Source organism: Lissotriton vulgaris, chromosome 12, assembly GCF_964263255.1.
Source record: "Lissotriton vulgaris chromosome 12, aLisVul1.2, whole genome shotgun sequence".
NCBI lineage: Eukaryota > Metazoa > Chordata > Amphibia > Caudata > Salamandridae > Lissotriton > Lissotriton vulgaris.
In genome coordinates this window covers 24870798-24892781 of record NC_141700.1, presented here as the reverse complement: position 1 = coordinate 24892781, position 21984 = coordinate 24870798, and the positions used below count along the sequence as shown (strand labels likewise).

The 21984-nt window shown below is 47.5% G+C and overlaps 1 protein-coding gene across 1 annotated transcript in view; it reads right to left on the bottom strand.

Moving 5' to 3' along the window:
• The window catches only part of LOC147673102 (small conductance calcium-activated potassium channel protein 2-like), a 385836-nt gene that overhangs the window by 228507 nt on the left and 135345 nt on the right, over positions 1–21984 (bottom strand). The window contains exon 2 of the mRNA XM_086946805.1: positions 1075–1521. Coding sequence (XP_086802931.1) covers positions 1075–1521 — 447 coding nt within the window. The remainder of the gene's footprint in view (positions 1–1074; positions 1522–21984) is intronic.

Below are 21984 nucleotides of genomic sequence, written 5' to 3'. Positions count from 1 at the left end.
ATCTGAGCCCAACTATAACATCCCTCTAACCTTTGGTTTTTTCAGTAAATGTCTATGCCCCTGAAACCTTTAGTTTCTTAAGTGAAAAGAAAGAAAGAAAAAAATATATATATCTATATATATATATATATATATATATTCACTTAAGAAACCAAAGGTTACAGTGATGTTATAGTATATATATATATATTAGGAAAATATCACATTTAGGCTCCTAGTTTTCCATTTTTACTTCTTTTTACGCATTACTCATATAGGATGGCAGAAAAACAAATTTTGCCTTGCCTGTCTTTATTTTTAGAAACAAGAACATGTAAAGAAGTCCTTTTATTGAGCAGCCTTCAATGGTATCTGTCATGAGTGTCAGGCCAACAGCTGTGAATTTTGACAGCTCAGGGAGTCAAACAAACAAAGACAAGATAACGAAGCTTAAATTGCTGCAGCTGTGCACCCCTGGTTGTGCTACGATGCTAATGCATTAAATATGTGTGCCTAAAATGCTACAGGGGTATGAGAGTGAGTCTGCATCTGTCAGTTAAAAAATGAGGAAATCCTGCAGGTGCAACTTCACTTCTTCAAAGAACACAAAAATAAATTGATAAACCAAGATATGATGAACAAAAAACATGTAACCGAAGAAATGCAGGCAGAAATATTGAACCATTAAATACCATAAAACTGAGAGCCCCAATCATAGCAACATAGACAATGCGGAAAGATGTATATGCATTTTCTATTGGTTATAGTATAGGAGGTTGGTTGGTGCATGCTTTAAATAAGTAACTGACAAGAGTGAGACCTCCAGATCGGCCTAAACAATTCCTTCAATTGGACACCCTGGAGGCTGATACAAGGGATCATCCCTTCATCTGCTTTTTAGAGAAAAAGACAAGTGATGGCCCTCAAGGAGTCACAGATGTGCTAAGTCAAGAAAGGAAGCTCTCCGGTTAATACGAGACTGCATACAAACAAGGCAATGACTGTGAAGTGCCTTCCAAGATGGTTCACAACACACACAAGCCTTTCACATCAAGTAAAGTGGCCCCCAGCCTAGAAAAAGAAGGTTGTCTGTACCTTAGAGTAGACTCCCCAGGAGAGCTCCGTTTCGGTCACCATAACCACAATCCCAAACATCCCGAAGATCAACGCGTAATCACTTAGCCTCTTCCTCTTTTCAAACAAGGCTCGCCGGTGACCCAGCTTGTATCCCACGTTCTGGTTCTTCTTCTGGTTGCGGGCACGCTCTGCCTCTTCCTCCTCGTCCAGGCCGCTGTCAGGGGCCTTGACGTGGTCGCTCTTGGAGACCACCACCTCCAGGCCAGAGCTGTTGAGGGTCTGCAGGGGCTGGGTTTCAGAGTCAAGTTCATGAAGGTTCCTACGGGAGGCGCTCAGGCTACTGAGGGGTCTCACCACTCCTCCGTTGTACTTGCAACTGTTCATGGCTATCTCAGTGAAGGGGTTGGGCTCGCTAAACGTGCTCTTGGATCCTGCATGACTCAGCGTCTGAAGGTCAGCGTTTACCTGCAAAGAGAGTGGGCATTGTTAGTAGGAAAAAGGCAGGCCCCCAAAATATTCAGACCCCAGCCAATGGCTTGTCTGTTTCTCCTCTCACAGTCCACCACCCCCAAGAGCCCAGGTACTGCAAAAATGATTTACTCGGTCTCCTTTTAGACAAAACATTTGGCACAGTTTCCAAGAAACACCCATCCTCTTTTAAAAAAAAAATCTTAGCAATGTTCCGGTTCCTTATGAATCTGCCATTCTGACATTCATCTCCACAAAACTTCTGGTGCTACTTTGGGTCCACTCACTACACATTTAACTGGTGCCCCCGTCTCCCTTTGGCCTGACTCAGGCTTATAGATGTGCCTCATCCCTGCCCGTTTCCCACAAATGTAGAATTCACTTCCTTCTGAGATAAGAAATGTTATAAATGCACTATCGTTTCACCGGATGTGACGTGACGTTTTTAAGCATAGTTCTGTACCAGAGTGCAAATGAAACCCAGAGGGGGCAAGCCACTGAAAGCTCAAGCGAGGCTCGAGTCTGAAGCCTGGCTCTGGTTCAGCTTGAGGTACTGTTAGCACCTTGATCCCATAACGAGCTGAGCTTTCATGTGGCTTTTACCTGCCATACTTGTGCTACCCTCATGCACAGAGAGGTAAAAAAGCATTAACACTTGTAGTTTAAAGGAGAGAGCAATAGATACTCACTTAGTGGTCGATTTGCACTAAGTGAAACCAGAAAACCTGCATTGATCGTGGATTCCCCGGTTAACCAAATTGTGTGAGATGAAGCAAATATTAATAATAGTACTATTGTCAGGATGGGGCAGGGTAGAATGGTTCTCTTGTAGGGTATTTCCATGTATAGTCATAAGCACTGAATAGTTCAGCCCACATGCTGGGACCCCCGAGCACTTCAATATATCATCTTAAGTGTAGACTTTTGCCTTTCTTGAGAAAGGCCTACAAAGACACCTAAGAAAAAGTCAAATTATGCAGACTATATGCCTAGGCCAGAATGGACAAATTCTTCATTAAGACGTAGAAAACAAAAGCCAGAACAACGTATTTGTGTACAATTTTAAGATATTGTTGCAAACACCATAAATCTCCCTCACAAACCCTTTTGTTTTTAGAGAGATGAAGGAGCCTCACAGGCTGTCATTGTTTGGCTAATAACAAAACTGTGCCTTTAAGAACCCAGAGACCACCAGTATCCCATCATGCTCAGCAGGTGGCAGTTGCTTCAGGTTTTCTTTCTAGATCCTGCTGACATGATCCTGGAGCACTGAGTTCAGCCTTTTTTGGCTCTATACCTGAAAAAAACTTTTTTTTTTTGTTTCAACAACTTCATGCGATATTTTTCCTCTCTCACTTGCAGTTTCTGTCTTTTTCTGACAGAAAATTGTGTTCTTTTGTCCAATAAAATGCTCTTTTTTATTTGAGAAAATGACCTGCCTGAGGGGAACAAAACGCTGCCTTCTAGGCAGCATCTCCCTGAAGATTTTCAGGAAACAAGAAGTTTTCTAGTGGACTCTGAAGAAAAGCAAGACACAAACATTGTCTGAAGGTGAGCCTTCAGAGTGAGAAGAGGGTCAGTCCTCTACCAGGGCTCTGCTATTTAACTTTGAAGAACGACTTCAAGGACGGAGTTGACATTGAGGAATGGGTCAACATTGAGGCGAAAAAGGAGGTCTATGTTGAGGAGTATTTCAACGTCCAGATATATCAACATTGAGGCGTTGTTGCAGAAGGTTAGCGTTGAACATGTCGCCATCCAGGCGCCGGTTAGAGCGGATGTCAAAGGCAGTAAAAACTCAGTTCCTCAACCTCTGCCTCTACCATCGGTCTTCAGCACAACTCCGATGTCAATATTGCCTGGAACTGCTTATTCCCACCCCCAAAAAAGCGTCATTGTTTGTGCCATCGCATTTTACAGGCACTTTCATCTCCGAAGTCATGTCTATCGATCAAAGTCGGATCATGCACATGATCTAGGCGTCGATCACAATACATTTCCTCCATTTCTACAGTGAGATATACGCTGACTCTGTCGGATTCTCCACTGTCTCACTTTTCTTAAGTGCACAACATTACACATGTTGGTCCTGTTGTCTTTGGTTTTGGTAATATTTTGAGGTGTTTCTCCGTCCAGACAGTTCTGGAAAGAGGTGCTGCGACACTCCCCATACTATGGTCAGCGTTGTGACCACTAAGTCCTTTAATGCCGGTCTTCTTAAGCCATACCAAAGGTGATGATGGACGGAGCGTTTGAGCAAATCAAATAATCACCCCCAGTCAACTGATCTGGGTTTAATCCATCACCATTCTTTAGCTCACTCCACCACCCCAGTTCAGACATGACCATATGCAAATCAGTCTGACCCTGTGCCTCATGGGAACAGTCCAGCCCGAACTGCCAAGCCATGTCTTCCCTGGACCGGAAACAAGCATCCTGGGGCCTGTTTCGGATTCATAATCCTCATCAGCCAGGCTATCTTGAATCCAGTGGTAGAGTCTTCTTAAGCCAACACAGGAATTGTGTTACATTCTGGCATCTGCTATATCCGTTTCTCCCGAGCGGGATTCTCTTGTCCTCCACTTTGAATGTTTAGTCTGACGGATCATATTGACCATCATGCAACTACTTCTGCCTCCTCTGTGCCACCTGATAAGGAGAGCAAGCAGCTGGTCTCTTTCGGCCATAAAGTCAATACTAGGGCCGCAACCCCCATGAAAGATACCAGTACAGCTCTCTTCCTAGGCAGTTAAAAGACATTGCTCTGATAATCTATTGAGAAGTTGGCGGATTGTCTTCCCAGGGTCCAATGGAAGTCTTCCTACAAATAGTCAATACCAGCTTCATGGTGCTTAATAAGGTCATCAATGCTGCAACTGATTCTTCCTTGTTCCCGGCACAGGCATAGCTTCTGAAGACATTCTTGGCTCCATCTTAGGGCTCCTAATTCAGAGTCTAAGCAGTCGATACTCAATATTTCAAATTCAGATATTTTCCTCTTCTGCAACAGGATGCTGTGCAGAGAATATATCAATGGAGATTTGTACAGTGCTCGGCCTGGAAAGGCTCACGGAACAAAAATGTTCCTTCAAGCCCTACCAGCACCAGTTTTATTCTCAGAGGGTTCATTTCCCTATTTAATAACAAGCGGGGGTAAACAGACAATAGGCACTAAGCCATTAACTTTTTGTTCCCCTTCTTCCATTACTATCTCCAGTAGAGGGCAGCATCTCTCAATTTTTCCACGAGAAGATAGCTGCAAAAGCATATGCTTGAGGTCACTCCTAAAATTCGACGAGACCATTAGCAGTACCAATTACTTCCATTTGGCTTGAAGACAGCAATCAGCACATTCCCCAAGTGCATGGCAGTCGCAGCTGCCCATCTCCAGAGACAAATAATATTAATCTATCTATACCCAGACGATTTTCTGATCAAAGCATCCACCTCTCAAGAAACTTAGCTTTATTACAACTGGAGTTGCAATCTCCTCCAAAGGTTGGGCCTTCAGACCAACCGCAACACGTCTACACCTGTCCTGGTCCAAACCCTACAATTTTGTGGGTGCTGCCATCGACACAACACAGGCAAGAGTGTGTCCTTTGGAGGAGAGACAGTTCTAAATTCTTAGGAAGTGTCAATTTATCATAAAAGCCTCTCATCTAACAGTGAGAACCGCAACCCCTTTGCTCCTCGGCTCAATAGCATCATGCATCTTGCTCACTCTAAATGGCCATCTCCACAGGCACCCTCTGCAGGAATGTCTAGTGGACCAGTGGGTTCAACTTGCAAGCAATTGAGAAAACAGGGTACAACTGTCTCCTCATGCCAAGCTTTCCCTCAAATTGTTGTGCTCTCCAACCAACCTACTTCGAGGTACACCAATTCATCAGGAGATCCCTTCTCAAACCCTATCCTCCTCAAGAAAGCAAAAGTCTACACTGAAGAAGGTATATATTGAGGTGCTCCGGGTCCCCGCACGTGGGCAGGACTATTCAGTGCATATGACTATAATGGAAATAACCCTATGAGAGAACTGGAGTCACAGGCAAGAAACTATTCCTTCAAGTTCATGTTAAAACGAACACTTTTAATAAGTACTTCTCACTGTAATCCAAAGTTTCCACATGTTAAAGAAATACAGTTTTGAATTCTGAAAAGGCTTCATCATATTTTACGTAATGTTTGTTCTATGATTTGCATGGCAAACCTTTTCAATGCTCGGCTCATGCACAGGCTCTAAGAGCCAAGCCAGACCTTGGGCTCGGCTGTGGCTCAGCTCACACTGTTAATTTACTAGTTCGCCCACCTTTAATGAAACATTAGCGTGACAGCGGTGCATGCAAATATAGCAGATAAAAATTTTAAACCCAATTTGCTTTCTTTTCGCCCATAAATATTCTTCTGCCACAGCACCTTCTTTGCCCGTTCACCTGAACTCGCCTGTTGGTCTGTTGACTGGGTATGAGTGTTCTGCTTAATTCAGATACTCTGTCCATCACCACCCCCTTTTCTGAATCGTTTTGTCCACCATAAGCGTGGAAGGGTATGCTAAGACATGAGTCCCTTGCTCACTGTACCATCAGGATTCAAGCAAGCCGGGCCGAAGACGGCTGTAATGCCAGAAACCGGTCCCCGGAAGCTTGTTTCCTTTCCAGTAAAAGAATTGGCTTGGTAGTTTGGTCTGCCATGTTCCCATGATGCACTGGGCCAGGGACAGACTAATTTGCATGTAGCCAGGTTCTGAGCTGGGCTGGTGCAGTGAGCTAAAAAACGGTGATGGATCAAGCCCTGATCTGTTGACTGGGTATGAGTGTTCTGCTTAATTCAGATACTCTGTCCATCACCACCCCCTTTTCTGAACCTCATGTACGCAGGCACCATTTTGTCACACAAAACCCCTAGTCCAAAGGCCAGTCCTGGAACTCAGTAGGGGTGGGCAGAACCAACAGACTTACAGAAAAACTCTGGAAGGTTCTTTGGAATTCAACCAATAGGAGGCAAATATGCAGCTCACGCTGCTCGAGCTACAATTTGGCGCCAGTAGTGCGAGCCACGCTGAAAATCAGTGCGAACGGCACCATCTTTTGTGCAAGAGCGCGCTGTCATTTGAGTTGCTTTTGCGGCCGCTTAGGTAGAAAATCTACTGGAGAGGCAGCAAATCTACTTGAAAGGTGGCCCTCTGACTGCGAACGCAAGTGACTGCCTGCGTCAGAAAATCGTGCTAGGGAATGCCATATTTCACTCTCGCTCGCATATTCTGGAGCCTTGCCGGAGAAAAATTCTGCCACGTGGCGATTGGTGGAATTTGTCCAGAAGTCTCTGTTTTTGGACAAAACATTCCGCGCACTCCTAGAACTCACATGCATAGTTTCTCCACACAAAGTGAATGTTTGTGGCAGGCCCCAGGGGTCTACTATAATGTATGTATATCTTTTTGGGGGTTGAAGCTATAGGGAAAACTGCACCAAAAGGTGTGGTCAAAAGAAAACCCTGCCCATAAAGTAAGTGATCTGCTTAGATGTGTTGTCAATAGAGTTGGGTGTAAATCACATAATTTGCTTGAATATAAATATGAACAGATTATTTGGCATTATGAGAGGAGCATAACCAGCATTTAGAACTATTTTTTTGGTGCAAAATGCACCCTGGCTTCCAAAATAGAAACGAGGATGTGTTTAGAAAATAACACTAAATGCAAAGAACACGAACAGTAGCCGCTGCTCGCACTCGCGAAGATCGTTGTTTCTCTGCTCCTGCGGTAGGATTTTTGTGTCAACTACTCTTAATTACTCAAACAGATGTAATCTTTAAGAACTTTGGGTCAATTGAGTAATGCATACATTTCTGATATTTACTCCGATTACTTTACCGTAATTAAAATTTCGCCCAGGCCTAGTTCTCATGCAAGGCTGAGGTTCAGTGGCCATCCTCTGTAAAGTATGTGCTCTGCTTAGATGTGTTGTCACTCAAGGTTGAGGTCCACCGGCCACCACCTGTAAACTAGGTGCTCTGCTTTGACTTGCAGTTACAACAAGACATCAACGTAGAGCATATGCTTTATGGAGGGACATCATCTTTGGGTGCAGGTTCCCTCCCTTGTACCTAATCCTCAAAAATGATCAATTTATTGCCAGCTGTCAATATTCACGCAGTTCTGGGGTAGAGAATTGAAGCTTCCCTATCCACGCAGTTCTGCGGTAGAGAATTGAAGCTTCCCTATCCCTGCAGTTCTGCGGTAGAGAAGTCAAGCCTCCTCGGCAGCCATTTCCGCTTTGGAATTTGTTTTGTTGCTGTAAAAAAGTTTGTTTTACTTAGAAAGTGCACGAGGGAAACCGGCTTCAGCTGCAACTGTTATTTATTTATGTATTTTTATTTGCATTTTAAAGTTTGGTTGGCTGAAAGAAAAGCACTGCAGCTAAATATTATTTATTCTCAAGGCCTGTGTTTTTCCCTGTGAAAAACCATTATCTTTCACACTGGCTGTTATCTCTGCATAGGAGGCACATTAAATGGTTACAGTAAAGGTGTGCGCATTTGCAAACGCCTCAAACTCACAAACCCACGTGTTTGTGTCCCTTGCAGTAGCAGCTGAGAGAGCCTTCTTCCACGCACCCTTGGAGCGGACCGTCACTGCGCCGCCCCCACCCCCCACAGCCATCCCTGGCTCTCCTGCCACCGTCACGTCCCTATGGTCTCCTAGAACAGAAAGTCCCGTCCGAGGAACATTCTGGGCTCGAGGATCCAGCGTGGGGCCGGGTGGGGCAGGCCTGGCCAGGCCGAGCACTCTGAGAACTTCGGCTCCCAGAAGCAACGACAGACTCTGCAAACTCTGACATACCTCGTTGCCCAGTCCTACTCGAAGGAAGCAAAACCAAACAAGGAAAAAACTGTCAGTTCGCAAACATCAGACATTTATGCATTTGTTATTTCTTTATTAATTGGTTCATCGACCCATGAATGTATTAGTAAGGGCACTCACACGCAACTCTCTTACCATTTATGCATCCATCCATCCTCCCACACAGCCATGCATCCATCAACCACCTGTCTGCACATATATGCACGTGTGCGCGCCTCCTGTGTGAGCCCTTGCGTCACTTTTACGCCGCCGGTGCGTCACGGTTTGTGACGTACCAGTGGCGTAAAAAATGCGCCTTGTTGCGCCAAATGTACAAAATGACGCATCTAGGTAGATGTGTCACTTTGTAAACCCCTGCGCCACATTATACCTGCACCAGGTATAATGTATGCAAGGGGGGCGTATTGACGCAAGAAAGGGTCGTAGAAGTGACGCAGTGAAATCTATGAGATTTCACTGCGTCACTTCTAGGAGGCCGTTGCGGCAAAATCTTGCACCTGCCTCACAGCAGGCGTAAGACTAATGCAGGCCCTTTCACATGGGGCTTTCCCCATGTGAAAGGACGCATTGCTGGAGTTGCGTCACTTTTGTGACACACTCCAGCAATGCGTCACTTTTGGTCTTACAGAAACGTCAGAAATACTGACGTATCTGTAACTCCTTGCGCAATGATGCGTCATAATGTAAATATGACGCATCATTGGTGTCGCAAGGAGGGCGCAATGAAAAGTAACGCATCGCTGTTTTCACGCAGCGATGCGTCACTTTTCATAAATGAGGCCCAAGGCTCTTTTGTCTGCGTTTGGCCGCAGGTTTGTGTGCATGCATCTAGGCTGCTGTGTGTGCATACATAGCGCACCCACCGCTGTGCAGAGAACTTCGATTGATAATTTCAGTAAAATGGCAGATTCACAACACTTCGGTGCTTCAAAAAGGCCTTTAAAGACATTTTTGATCTGTCAGCCACCTATTTACTTTATCTACTAACACTGCCTTGCGCATGATTCCTCAACATCAAAGAATCAGGTCAGCGATCAAGGCTGGAAAATACTTTAAATTAGTAAAATCCCCCGTCTACTGGCTGCGACAAAGCAGCTTTTTAATGTGAACTGGAAATGGGCTCTTGGTTTTGGGATTCACAGAAAGCTGCAGCAGTGTTACTCTGAAGCCGGGACAATCCCACATTCCAAGGAGCCGCTCTGGGTCTCTTTGTGATGTCTGATTTGCACATGCGCAGGTGCGCATGGAGGAACCATCATCTGCCATTGGGAATACGGATCCATTGTGCAACTCTTGGCATTTCCTTGACACATGCACTTGAGTTGGAAGAGGTTTACAATCTTCAAGCCCATAGGTGCCTATGGGACCCAAGAGTTATTTTCAAAACAAGAAACACAATCCATTTGAATTTACATATCTGCAAATATCTCTCAATAGGAAAACTGATTTAAGCCAGTTATTTGGAGTGAGAAGGATAGCGGAGGGATAAAAAGGGGGAAGAAAGATTTGCATTCATATAGCACTTGTTACCCCTGATGGGTGTTGAATCGCTTTTCTGGCGAGTAGCACGCCACTCCGGAACCCATAAAGGATTACTGTTGAAAATTAGTATAGTAAAAAAATATGAAGTAATTTGAGTAGTGGATTTGTTATTCAATTATTTGGGTAGCATATCAGTATAGTTTAATATGGAATTTGAGAAGTGAACATGTTAGTCTATTAATTTCGATTGAAAAGGATAGTGGAGAGATAAGAGTGAAAGATTTTTTTTTTGGTCTTAGCAATAGGAGGAGGTTTTTTGGATGAGTAAAAAGGAGTTTTGGGTATTGCTAAATGAAAAAAAGGGCAGCTTTTCTGGCCCTAGTCCCGACCAGTCTCAAACAGGCTCTAACAGGTAACTGCCCTTGTCCTCTCCGCCCTTAACAGGCTCAAACAGGCAACTGCCCTTGTCCTCTCTGCCCGGGCTGAGACGCCCTAAGCCTGGCCTTTTTATAGCCCTAGTAATCAGGTGACCCCTTCAGCCAATGGGAACCCTAGCCCTAACACTATCCAATCACAACACAGTCCTAAAATCCAGAATCAATAGGAGACCAGGACTTTACAGCCAATCTTCGCCTTTGTCCAAGCACCCAATCGGTTCAAAAACCCTGATCTCTATGTCAAATAAAGGCCCTAGCCCTACCAGTAGTCCCAAAACAAGTCCATGCAACCAATGGCACAGGTATCCCTAGTCCCCATTTCCAATAGAATGCCTAATCCTACTCTAAGTCCCACACGTACTCCAGCAACCAATCACACCAGAAGCCCGAATCGCTACATCCAATTAAAGGTCTAACCCTAGCCCCACCCTACTTCCAACAACCAATAACATAGGAAGCCCTAGTCCCTACTTCCAATAGAAATCCTAACCCTAGCCCCAACCCTACAATGATTGAATCACAGACCCAGAAACCAATCAGAACCCTCAAATACCCAACCAATGAGGACATTAACCCTAATCCAATAGAAACACCAGATACAACCACCAATCAGTGTACACATGTACCAACCACTAGCAGAATATATAAGGTCCCAGCGACCTCAGACAAGGTTTGCTGGCCAGGGAGTTGGAAGCTGCTTCTCCCGATCAGAATCTCCTAGTAGACATACAGGCTCAATCCACACTTTGGACAGCAGCAGGTAAGGGCCTCACTAACTTAAATTCTAACAATACTGTTTGAATAAAACTTTACTCCCCCTGCTGACCAAAAAACGAAGTGCACAGGCCCTAGTAAAACACAGTTTAAACAGCTCAAAGAAGCACCCTCTGATGTAGAAAAATCCCTGTTGCTGGGGGGGGGGAGGCAGGGGGGCTGGTTTCACTGGCTTGTGAACACAAAATGGTGGCTGGGAGTGCACTGTTTTAACATACAGGTCTTAGCACAGAGCAAAGGAGAAAATTGGAGGGAAAACAGAATTGTCACCAAGGAATGAGAGGGACAAACTACAGAGGTTGGACTGCAAATCCCACAATTCAACACACTAAATAGAGGCAATCATGGGCAGGGAAAAGCACAAATTTAAAATAAAACACAGGTGATAAAATATGTAATTACAGGGAGGCTAAAACTACAATTTTTAACTGTAACAACCACAGGCATAGACAGTAAACACAGAGTGAAAATCGTTTTTTAAACAGCTTTTTGTCTTGGGAAGAGACAGCACTAGTCTGTCTCCTTGCCACTTCCTGGACTCTCTGCTCACTGCAATCTGGGGCACAGGTAGGCTGCAACTCACAAGATGGAGAATGATTTGGGGTGCACCCAGCAAGGCCTTAAGGGGCCTGGGCAGGTGTGAGAGGAGGGCTCAGACTTGCCTGGTAGCTGAATAGCCAATGGTCTGCTGGCCTGGGGATGGGGGCTGGGCAGCTGCTTCTCCTGTTCAGAATCTCCTGGAGACAGACAGGCTCAATCCACACTTTGGACTGCAGCAGGTAAGGGCCTCACTAACTTGAAATCTAACAATACTGTTTGAATAAAACTTTACTCCCCCTGCTGGCCACAAAACGAAGTGCACATGCCCTAGTAAAACACAGTTTAAACAGCTCACAGAAGCACCGTCTGATGTAGAAAAATCCTTGTTGCTGGGGGAGGGGGGGAATGTTTGGGGGGATTCTGGGGGGGAAGGCTGGGAGGGAGGGGGAAGGCAGGGGGGCTGGTTTCACTGGCTTGTGAACACAAAATGGTGGCTGGGAGTGCACTGTTTTAACTTACAGGTCTTAGCACAGAGCAAAGGAGAAATTGGGAGTGAAAACAGAATTGTCACCAAGGAATGAGAGGGACAAGCTACAGAGGTTGGACTGCAAATCCCACAATTCAACACACTAAATGGAGTGTGCAGCTAGGCTTTGGGCCTGATTAGCAGGGCCACAGCCATACTAAAGTCGAAAAATCAGTGAAACACAGCAAAATGTGGGGGTAACCATAGGAAGCAGACCCTACTCTCCTACAGGTATACTCAGACGTGGGTCCTGTGCTTACTGGCTGATGTGGGGTGAGTCCTGAAACTGGTCCCAGGATGCTTGTTTCCGGTCCAAGGAGGACCTGGCCTGGCAGTTAGGACTGGACTGTTCCTATTGGAGCAGGGTCAAGACTGATTTGCCATTAATTTTTGCTCTAAAGCTTTGCATCCAGGAAAACAATGGAGAGAGTCTGTCCAGACTTAGCCAGGAATGGATCCTGCAAGAGGGAAGAAATCCAAAACCCACCCTGAAAAGCAAAAGAATTGGGAGTTTGGTATGGCCTAGCAAAAATCCAGCCCTCGTACCCCTATTGGTGGATCTGAAGAGAACCATGTATAAATTGATTCTCTCCAGAATCACCTAGCCTACGCTGTTTTGTAAGAAGCTTGGTGCTGCAATGGTTCACGTCCTTCCTCCACCACAGATCCCAAAGAGTTATGGCAAACTACTCTCTCTCCCAACCTTCACCAGTATCCATGGGGGTCCCCAAGGGTCTGTGCTAGCCCTCATACTCTTCAATCTGTTCTTGGAACCTTTAGCTAATGAACTAAATTCCACTGATGTTTTCTTTCATATGTATGCAGATGATATGCAACTCTTATCTGAAAATCTCTTCTCCAATAACTTCATTTCACTCAACTCTACCATAATAAATACGCAAAGCTGGTTAACGGAGAACCACCTCCTGCTCAACACCTCCTAAACAGAATTCCTGCTCTTTTCTCCCCCAAATCACATCCCCAAGTTTGACCTTTGGATGAACCACCTCACTGCCTTCAACTTCTCCCCCCTCATTGTTGACTCTGCCAAATCTGCCAAATCTCTCAGAATCACCCTAGACAAGCATCTGAACATGAAAAACCATATCAGCAATGTGTGCAAGGGAGCTTATCGCCTAATGAGGATACTCCGGAATCTCAAACCTTTCCTCCCACAAGCTGACTTCAAGCAAGTGGTCCAAGTGCTTGTTCTACCGAGGCTAGACTATGGCAGTGCTACGCTCTGTGGCATCCCCAAATATACCTTGGCCCCACTAAAAGCCTCACTGAATGCAGCAGCTAAATTGGTTACAGGTACCATAAGAAAAGAGCACATCTCTGCAGTCTTAAAATCCCTAATTTGGCTACCATATGAAGCAAGAATTCAGCTAAAGATTCCCTGTCTGTCTCACAAAGACCTCCATTTCAAAACCCCCAGTTATCGAGCGCAAAAGCTGGAATTATCCGGAGGGGGTAAACCTTCTCGGAGTGCTAACTCTCTCATCCTGAAACCACAGATCTTTCGCAAAAAGAGAACGTGTCACGAGCCTTCTCTAGCTCTGCGCTGAAGATCTGGAAAACTCTCCCACCGGAAATACGCAGAATCTCCTCCAAGACTACCTTCAAATTAGAAGCCAAAAGATTCCTCATGAACAAGTTCCTACCTTAAAAGTTTTTAGATCGTCTGCTCTAATGCTTTGGACCTTCACCCTAAGGCCTGCCATTGTTATTATTCTGCTCTACTATTCGTTTGCTCCCCTCCCAGTTCGCTATGTTCCAAATGATCTTACCCTTGTTGTCGCTTCGATTGTAACCTTCATGTTTGAGGTGCATATATTTTTTTTTTTTAAAACCTTTATTTTGAAAGAGCACACAGCTATTCAGCCTAACATCCCGGAGGCAAGGCAGCATGGTGAAATAGGAGCGCAATAGTGCAAAAACAGGTATATCAGAACAATGCAGGTTGTTTTTAATATTTTATAATGAAGAAAGAGAACAGAAGAAGGAAACGCCAAGTGGCGCTGAAGAGTGGCAATGGGGTAGAGAGTTCAGTAGGGTATCGGTAGCAGGTAGAGGAGAGTAGACATCGAATCATTGATACAGGAGGGTGAAGAATAGTAGGTGGGAGGAGGAAAAGCAGGATCAATCAGATAGCGTGTCACAGTTGGCGTCACTGGCTACGGCGAAATATGTTCATCAAGAGAAACAGGTTCGGGTGGTAGGCATACATCACCCCGGTAAGCATTCCAGGCCCCCCACACTTTACTCCATTTCCGGGGCCTACCTCTGGCAACATAGACCGTCTTCTCCCGGAACATACACCAATCCATGTTGGCTTTCCATTGCACCACAAGGGGAGCCGTAGAGGCACCCCATTTCTGAGCAATGTCCCGCTTGGCCACCACATTGCCTAGGGTGACCCATTGGGTCTGCGCCGTGTTATGATCAGTCGGTTCCCAAATGTTAAGGAGACACCTCCTAGCCTCCGCCGTAGTCGCCACTCCAGTCACTTCACTCATAATACTGTGTACCCTTATCCAATAGGAGGCTATGACGGGGCATTCCCATAAAATATGTAGGAAGGTAGCGAGGGCACCACAGCCACGACGACAAAGACCGTCGGGCGAGTATCCCATACGTACAAGCCGGGGGCCAGTCACATACACCCTGTGCAAGATCTTAAATTGCACCAGCCTTAGACGAGATGAGATGGCTACCTCCTTAGGGGAGGACACTGCGCTCTGCCAATCCTCGTCATCGATCTCCAGGCCATCTGCCACCCACTGATCACGCACTCCAAGGAGAAGGTCGGTACGGACATTGATTAGCTTTTTATATGATAGTGAGATAGCGCTATCAGGCATATGGCCGTCCAACACTCTATCCTCCAACGGAGAGCTCTCCGGAATCGCTCCCTCCGGCGGCCTGGCCGAGAGCAGCGCGTGCCTTAGCTGGGCGTATCGGAAGAACTCCGAGCCTCCCAACTGGTATTCAGCCTGCAACTGAGGAAAGGTCTTGATTTCTCCCTTAGAGATCATGTCGTCCACCCTAGAGATGCCTATGAGGTCCCATTTGTCGAAACCCTTGGTGTGCCATAGCCTGCCCAAAATATCGGAGTCATACAGAGGGGTGAATCTGGTCAGTCTGCCCCGCCAACCCTGCGCCTTGGTAATCGCCCGCCAGATGCAGACCGCCGTCTTCGTTGGACCTGACATCCGCCGATCTAAGGATCTCGAGTATAGGACCCGGTAGTAGTTACCACCGCCCAAAAGCCATCGATCCATGGCGTAGCCGGGGCTGTTCACCGGGCCGTAAAAACCGTGATTGAGAGCCGCGAGCTGGGAGGCCCAGTAATACCTACGTACGTCCGGCAGAGCTATGCCCCCGTCGTACCACGGAAGCGTGAGCTTCGTGACTGCGACGCGGGGACGACCATCCCAGAGCAAGGCTCGTTGGAGACTCTCAATCTCCCTGAAGTAGCGGGCCGGAACCGGATCTTGAGTGTTCTGCAAGGCATAGAGAAACCTGGGCAAGGACATCATCTTAAACAATGCCACACGGTCAAGTAGGGAGAGCGGAAGCTTCCGCCAGCTGTCCACATCACGCCGGAGACGCTGAAGTGGAGGGAGCAAGTTGTGGTCATACCGCGCTTTCGAACTCCCAGAGATGTAAATCCCCAAGTACTTGAAGCCCTGCACGGCCACCTGGATATTGCAGCCTCTAGGGAGGCGCGGCGTGTCCCCCTTCAGGACGTAAAGGGAGGACTTGGCCCGGTTAATGACTAGGCCAGAGTATCTCCCAAAAAGTCTGAGTATGTCACAAGCCACGATGAGGGACTTGCAGGGAGAAGTCAGGTAGAGCAGGATATCATCTGCGTATAGGGAGACCCTGTCCTCGAAGCCTGGGGCCCAGGTTATACCATGCAGATCAGGGTGCGTGCGCAACATGGCCGCGAGCGGCTCAAGAGCCAGGGCAAAGAGGAGAGGCGACAAAGGACAACCCTGTCTGGTACCTCTGTGAAGGGCAAAGGACGTCGATAGACGGCCGTTCACTGAAACATTAGCCAGTGGGCTAGCGTAGAGAAGTTTCACCCAACCCACGAACACCGGACCAAAGCCGAGCTTCGCCAACACTGCCCAGAGGTAGTTCCACTCAAGAGAGTCAAAGGCCATTGTGGCATCAAGAGAGGCGAGGACTGCCGGTTCCTCAAGGGTATGGGCCCTAGCCAGGGCGCCGTGGAGTCTACGCAGGTTGAGGGCAGTGTTGCGGTGGGGAATAAAGCCCGACTGGTCAGGATGCAGTAAGTCGCCAATAACTCCAATCAGTCGATTGGCAAGCAGCTTGGCAAGAACCTTAGGCTCGACATTCAGGAGAGAGATGGGACGATAGGATCGACACATGTCTCTCGGCTTCCCTTCCTTGTGGATGACCACAATGGTGGCCAGCCTCTGGTCAAGGGGAAGAAGGCCGGCGTCGCGAGCTTCCATAAACATAGTACGCAGAAACGGGGAAACCACGTCAGGTCGTATCTTATATAGTTCAACCGGGATACCGTTGGGACCAGATGCCTTACCAGACCGCAACGAGCGGATCGCAAGTGCGATCTCGTCGATAGATATGTCTCTATCCAGGTCGTCACGGTCCTCATCAGAGAGACAGGGAAGGTCAACCGTCGTGAGAAACGCTGTCGAGTCAGCCTCGGAGTACTCCGAAGTGGAGGTATAGACGCCCCGGAAATAATCAGCAAAAGACTCGGCAATGGCACTGGGGTCGGTGACAGCAACCCCGTCATCTCCCAGAATCTCGGGTACGACTCGGCTAGCCATCTCTCTCCTGTCCAACCAGGCCAGCAGCTTCCCAGCCTTGTCACCAACGTCATAAATACGACCTTGTTGTTCCTTAGCCAAGGTCAGGGCGGCATTCGTGGCAAGATCGCGGTATTCCGACTGTTTGAGGGAAAGAGCGTGTAGGAGAGCGGGGTCAGGTTCGGGCCCCAGCTGGGAGTCCAGATTCAGAACCTCCTCCTCAATGAGTAGCAGGTCTGCGTCTCTGAGCCTACGGGCCTCAGCTATCAGAACGAAAGCCTCGCCCCTCAAAACAGTCGTAAATGCCTCCCACAAGGTCTCGGCCGACCTAACCGTGCCCTCATTTTCGGAGAAGTAAAGGTCGATGGCTTTGGCTAGGAGAGCGCGGGTTTTAGGATTTCGGAAATACCACGGATTAACCGCCGCCGGCCGGTCCGACAGGACGACGTCAAAATCGAAGGAGACCCATAACGGAGAATGGTCGGAAATGCCCCGCGCCAGAAATCGGGCCTCAGACACGGCAGACGCGTGTGCAGCTAAGGTGAGAACGTAATCTATCCGGGAAAGACTGCCATGTGCACCGGAAAGGAAGGAGAAGTGGCAAAGCGTGGGGTGCAAAAGTCGCCAACTGTCCACCAAGCCCATGGACTCTAGGAACGAAGGCAACCACAGTTGGGAACTACGGAGATCTCTAGGCGGATGTCGGTCCAAGGAGCCAGAGCAGACTGAATTGAAGTCACCCCCCACAATCAACAAGCCAGCAGGCAGAGTTAAAATGGCGCCACCAAGGTCTTGGAAAGTACTGGCCTGTAGGCCTGGGGGGACGTAAACTGAAAGAAGAGTGAGGGCACGCCCTTCCCATCTCCCCGCCACTGCGGCGTAGCGCCCTCTATCATCAATCGTAGTGACGTCAATCTCAAATGGGAGGGACGTACGTACAAGAACACCCGCCCCCCGAGAGCCCGAAGAGAACCCTGAGTGGGCCACCATCTTGTAACCTTTGCGATTGAGCGCTTTGCATGAGTTTCCAAACAAGTGCGTTTCCTGGAGAAGAACAACATCAGGCATGTGGCGCTTAAGCAGCTGGAGCACAACCCCTCTCTTAATACGGTCACCCAGCCCATTAACATTCCAACTGATTACTTTTAATTTCCTACCCCCCATCATCGTGCCGCCCGCCCCCTCCTACCCCATCAACCCATAGCAGCCAGAGAAAAGCAACAATATACACAACCCATTGCCTAAGAGAAAGAAAGAAGAAAGAATGAACAAAGAATGAACTTGCCCACTCCCACCCACCACCCTGCACCCCTGCATCAGACTAAAGAGCCCCCCCAACCAGCAGTGTGCCTGTCGCCCCATTAACTAGTCTACAAAAAGCCCCAAAAGGAGTGAGGAATCCCCACGGACACCTCCCGCCACCCTCCCTGAAGCGACAGGAGATCTGCAAAGCCAGTTCAATACAGTGACGACAGTCACATATTGCAGGACCACCAACCGCCAAAGTTCCTGTAGTAGAGCCAAGTCTCATTGATCAGAACCACCAGTCGCGCCCCCATCATGTTCACTGTGGTCTTCCCTGCGTTGCGGCAAAGTGTCCAGCCAGTCACTAACGTTTTCCGGGACGTCGAAGAACAGGGCATGACCATCATGTTCAATCCGAAGCTTAGCAGGAAACATCATAGAGTATTTTAGGCCCATGTCTCTCAAACGCCGCTTCACCCCCGCATAGCTCTGGCGCTGCCGCTGAACCGCCCTGGTAAAATCCGGGTAGAAATGAACTTCAGAGTTCTGAAACTTGAGCGGTCCGTGCCGTCTAGACGCTTGCAAGACAGCGTCCCGATCTCTGAAGTTGAGGAGCCTCGCAATGATGGGTCTAGGCGCCACCCCCGACTTCGGCGGGCCGCCCGGTACCCGGTGAGCGCGCTCCACCGAGAAGAAATTACTCAGCCCGGTAGGAGATAAATGGTTCTGTATAAGGTCCTCAACAAATAGGTCCACCGCCACTTCCTCCGAGCCTTCCGGGACACCAATGATACGAACATTCTGCCGCCTGGCACGTCCCTCAAAATCCTCCAGCCTCCTAGAGAAGTGTTCAGAAGTTAACCGCAAAGTCCGGACCTCTGTCTGCAGGTCCGAGACGTTGGTGGTGAGGCTAGAGGTTTTGATGTCCAGTGATTTCACGCGGTCATTAGTTTTACCCAGGTCGGCCCTGATAAGGGTGAGATCCACTGCCATGGTGTCCACCTTGTGGGTCAAGACCTCGTGCTGCTTCTGCAAGTCGGAACGTACGCCAGCGATGGCACCCATAATGTCACTGAGGGTGGGCTCGGATCCATCGGGCGATCCCGTAGAAGGAAAGTCTTTAGTGGAGGCTCCCGCAGCAGGTGAAGTGCGCGGCTGAACATATCGCTCAATTCTGTTCTGTTGTGTTTGAGATTTACCACGGACGCCTTTGTTCGACGTCTTGTCGGGGTCTCCTTTGCCCGCCATGTTGGGTCCAACGAGAACAAAGGGGCACACCACCCGAGTCCAATCCAAGTATACCAAGAGCAGCGGTTGGAGCCAAATGGCCAGCCCAGGCCGATGATAGCAAACACCGCAGTCACAGGCACTCCGCCCTCAGCGAACACCACCAGGCACTACGCATTCCAGTCGTGCGGAGCGGCGGTGATCAGGGAGACAATGGCGCATCCCTGGCACGGAGTCCCACTCGAAGTAGCTCAGCGTAGGAACCACCGATTCAGAGGCGGAAAGTGGCTCCCGCGTCAGTGACCCGTCAGCAAGCAGAATCCACCGAAGTGGAACAGGATTTCGTTCAGGATTATTGCGGAGGGTCGGAGGGTCCGCGGAGCTCCGAGCTTACGCGGCCATCTTTGTTGCCCGCAAAGCTCCTCCCCCTTGATGTGCATATTTGATTTGTTTGGGTTGTTATCCCTTTGATGATTGTACTGCAGCTTGTACCTTCCTCACCCTTAAATTGTAAAGCGCTCTGATATCCTTCGGGATCATGTTCACGCTATATAAAACTTTATAAATAAAATAAAATGGGAAAGTGAGTAAACCTTTCCATGAGTGTAAAACCATCCACAGATTTACACTCACACAAATGGCCATTTAGCATCTAATTTCAACTTGGGTGCGAAAATTACTCTGATAATACGAAAGGCAAAAAGACGTAGCGAAAAACTGAAATATGTACACAAATGACCTTGTCAGACTAAGAAGGGACCAACGAATGATCTGTGTACAGGGTGTTTTAGAGGTGGGTGAGCTGGAATACTCCTGCCAAATTCAACCACATTGACCCCTAGCACATTTTGCGGGTAGGATCTTGATGAAGCTTCCCCAGCACTTTATAAAATGAACTTGCAATAAAAACAACAACACAAAACACCAGAGAAACATTTTAGCTAAATTAAAATTGCAAGACTGTCAAGCACGCTCAGATAAAGCTATCAGAGTCGATCTGCAGACATTACAGCAAGAAAGGCTTGTAACGCACATGGAGCATTGAACAGGAGGATGGAGCATGGCTGCCTGCCAAAGCGGCGCGCCCTATTGAAATAACTTAGCTATTTTCACATTCAGGGACTTGGGTCAGAAACATGCGTCATGGTGGGGTCAATATATACGTACAACGGGTTGGTCTTCGTGATAATATTCAGTATGTCTGCTTCAGAAAGGACATAGGTTCTTTGCCCCTTCCCTAGGCCTCATCCCTATAGCTGACTGCCCACCCACCCAATAATCATAGCCCTAAAATGACCCCTTTCCCAGCCCTAAGCCCTCACACCAACTCTGGGCTCAACCCCCACGTCCTCAACAGAACCGCTTGGCAGTTGCAAGAATGATGCTTGACCAAGGATCAAGTTTAGATTCCAAACGATAATCTTTGACGCCGCATGTGAAGACGTCAGATGCAACTTTTGGCTGTTTGTGCATTTTATGCCACAAAGCGTCACAGTCTAGAAAAGTTGCTGAATTCTGTAACATCATCAGAACATTAAGGTCATCAATGAACTCTGCGGTGATGATAACCAACATTCAAGTTTGCTTTTGGACAGGAGTGCGTAGGATGGAGAGGGGCGAATCCAGCTTCGCCCCGACCAGCACCTACCTGAACCACTGTCCAAACCTGCCCAGGTGGTTCTCGGACCAACATCTAATGGACACGGAGATCAAGTGGCTGCCACATGCCGCTGGCCCGGTTACTACAACGCCAACTCATCAAAACTCTTTAAGTAGACTCTAAATAACTTTAAATTAGCCTGAATACAAACTTAGTCTTTACAATCTGTTATTTAGGACATAGACCTGGAATATGAATCTAGAAAGGAATATTTAGCAGCAGCCTCTCTCATACGGTGTGTAACCTATGCATTATTTAAATTGTGTAGCCTGTGTTATGCTGGGTGTGATACGTTTGTAAACCAATTATCTGCATATTCACAGTGCTTTCTGTCACAGGGTGACCCTCATGGGGCAACATACACACATCACTTTTCCCCAGCGCACTGCCCAAGATTCAAGTCCGTAACCCTCCAGTTACGCACACAGACATCTGAACTCTAAAATGATAGCTCACACTAACTGGACTTTTCTACCAAATCAATTATTTCCACAGATTAGTTTAACTTGCATTCATGTTTTTAAGTCTCATCTAGGCAGCGCTTGCGCTGTCTCTTCGAGACATGCTGTATTCAGGATATGTGCATTAAGCTCCGCCACTTTCCGCCCATCTTTTTAATTCGCTCCTGTCCCTGTCCTTTGCAAATGGTGGATTTTCATTGGTCAATAGGCTTAGTAGTCCCTCCTTAGTACCACCATGTCTCTTCTTGTAACCTCCCATGAGGCCACCCCCGTTACATGTGTTGTTACTCCCTAGATTTTAATTAGAGCATCAAGACACTATTTTCTTAAAAGACACTATTTTCTTAAAAGGCTTGAGGCAGGGCACGCACTGTGTCCTAACCTAGGCTGGTAGAGGTACTTCACTCAGGAGAACATCTCATATTTATATGAGACCGACTG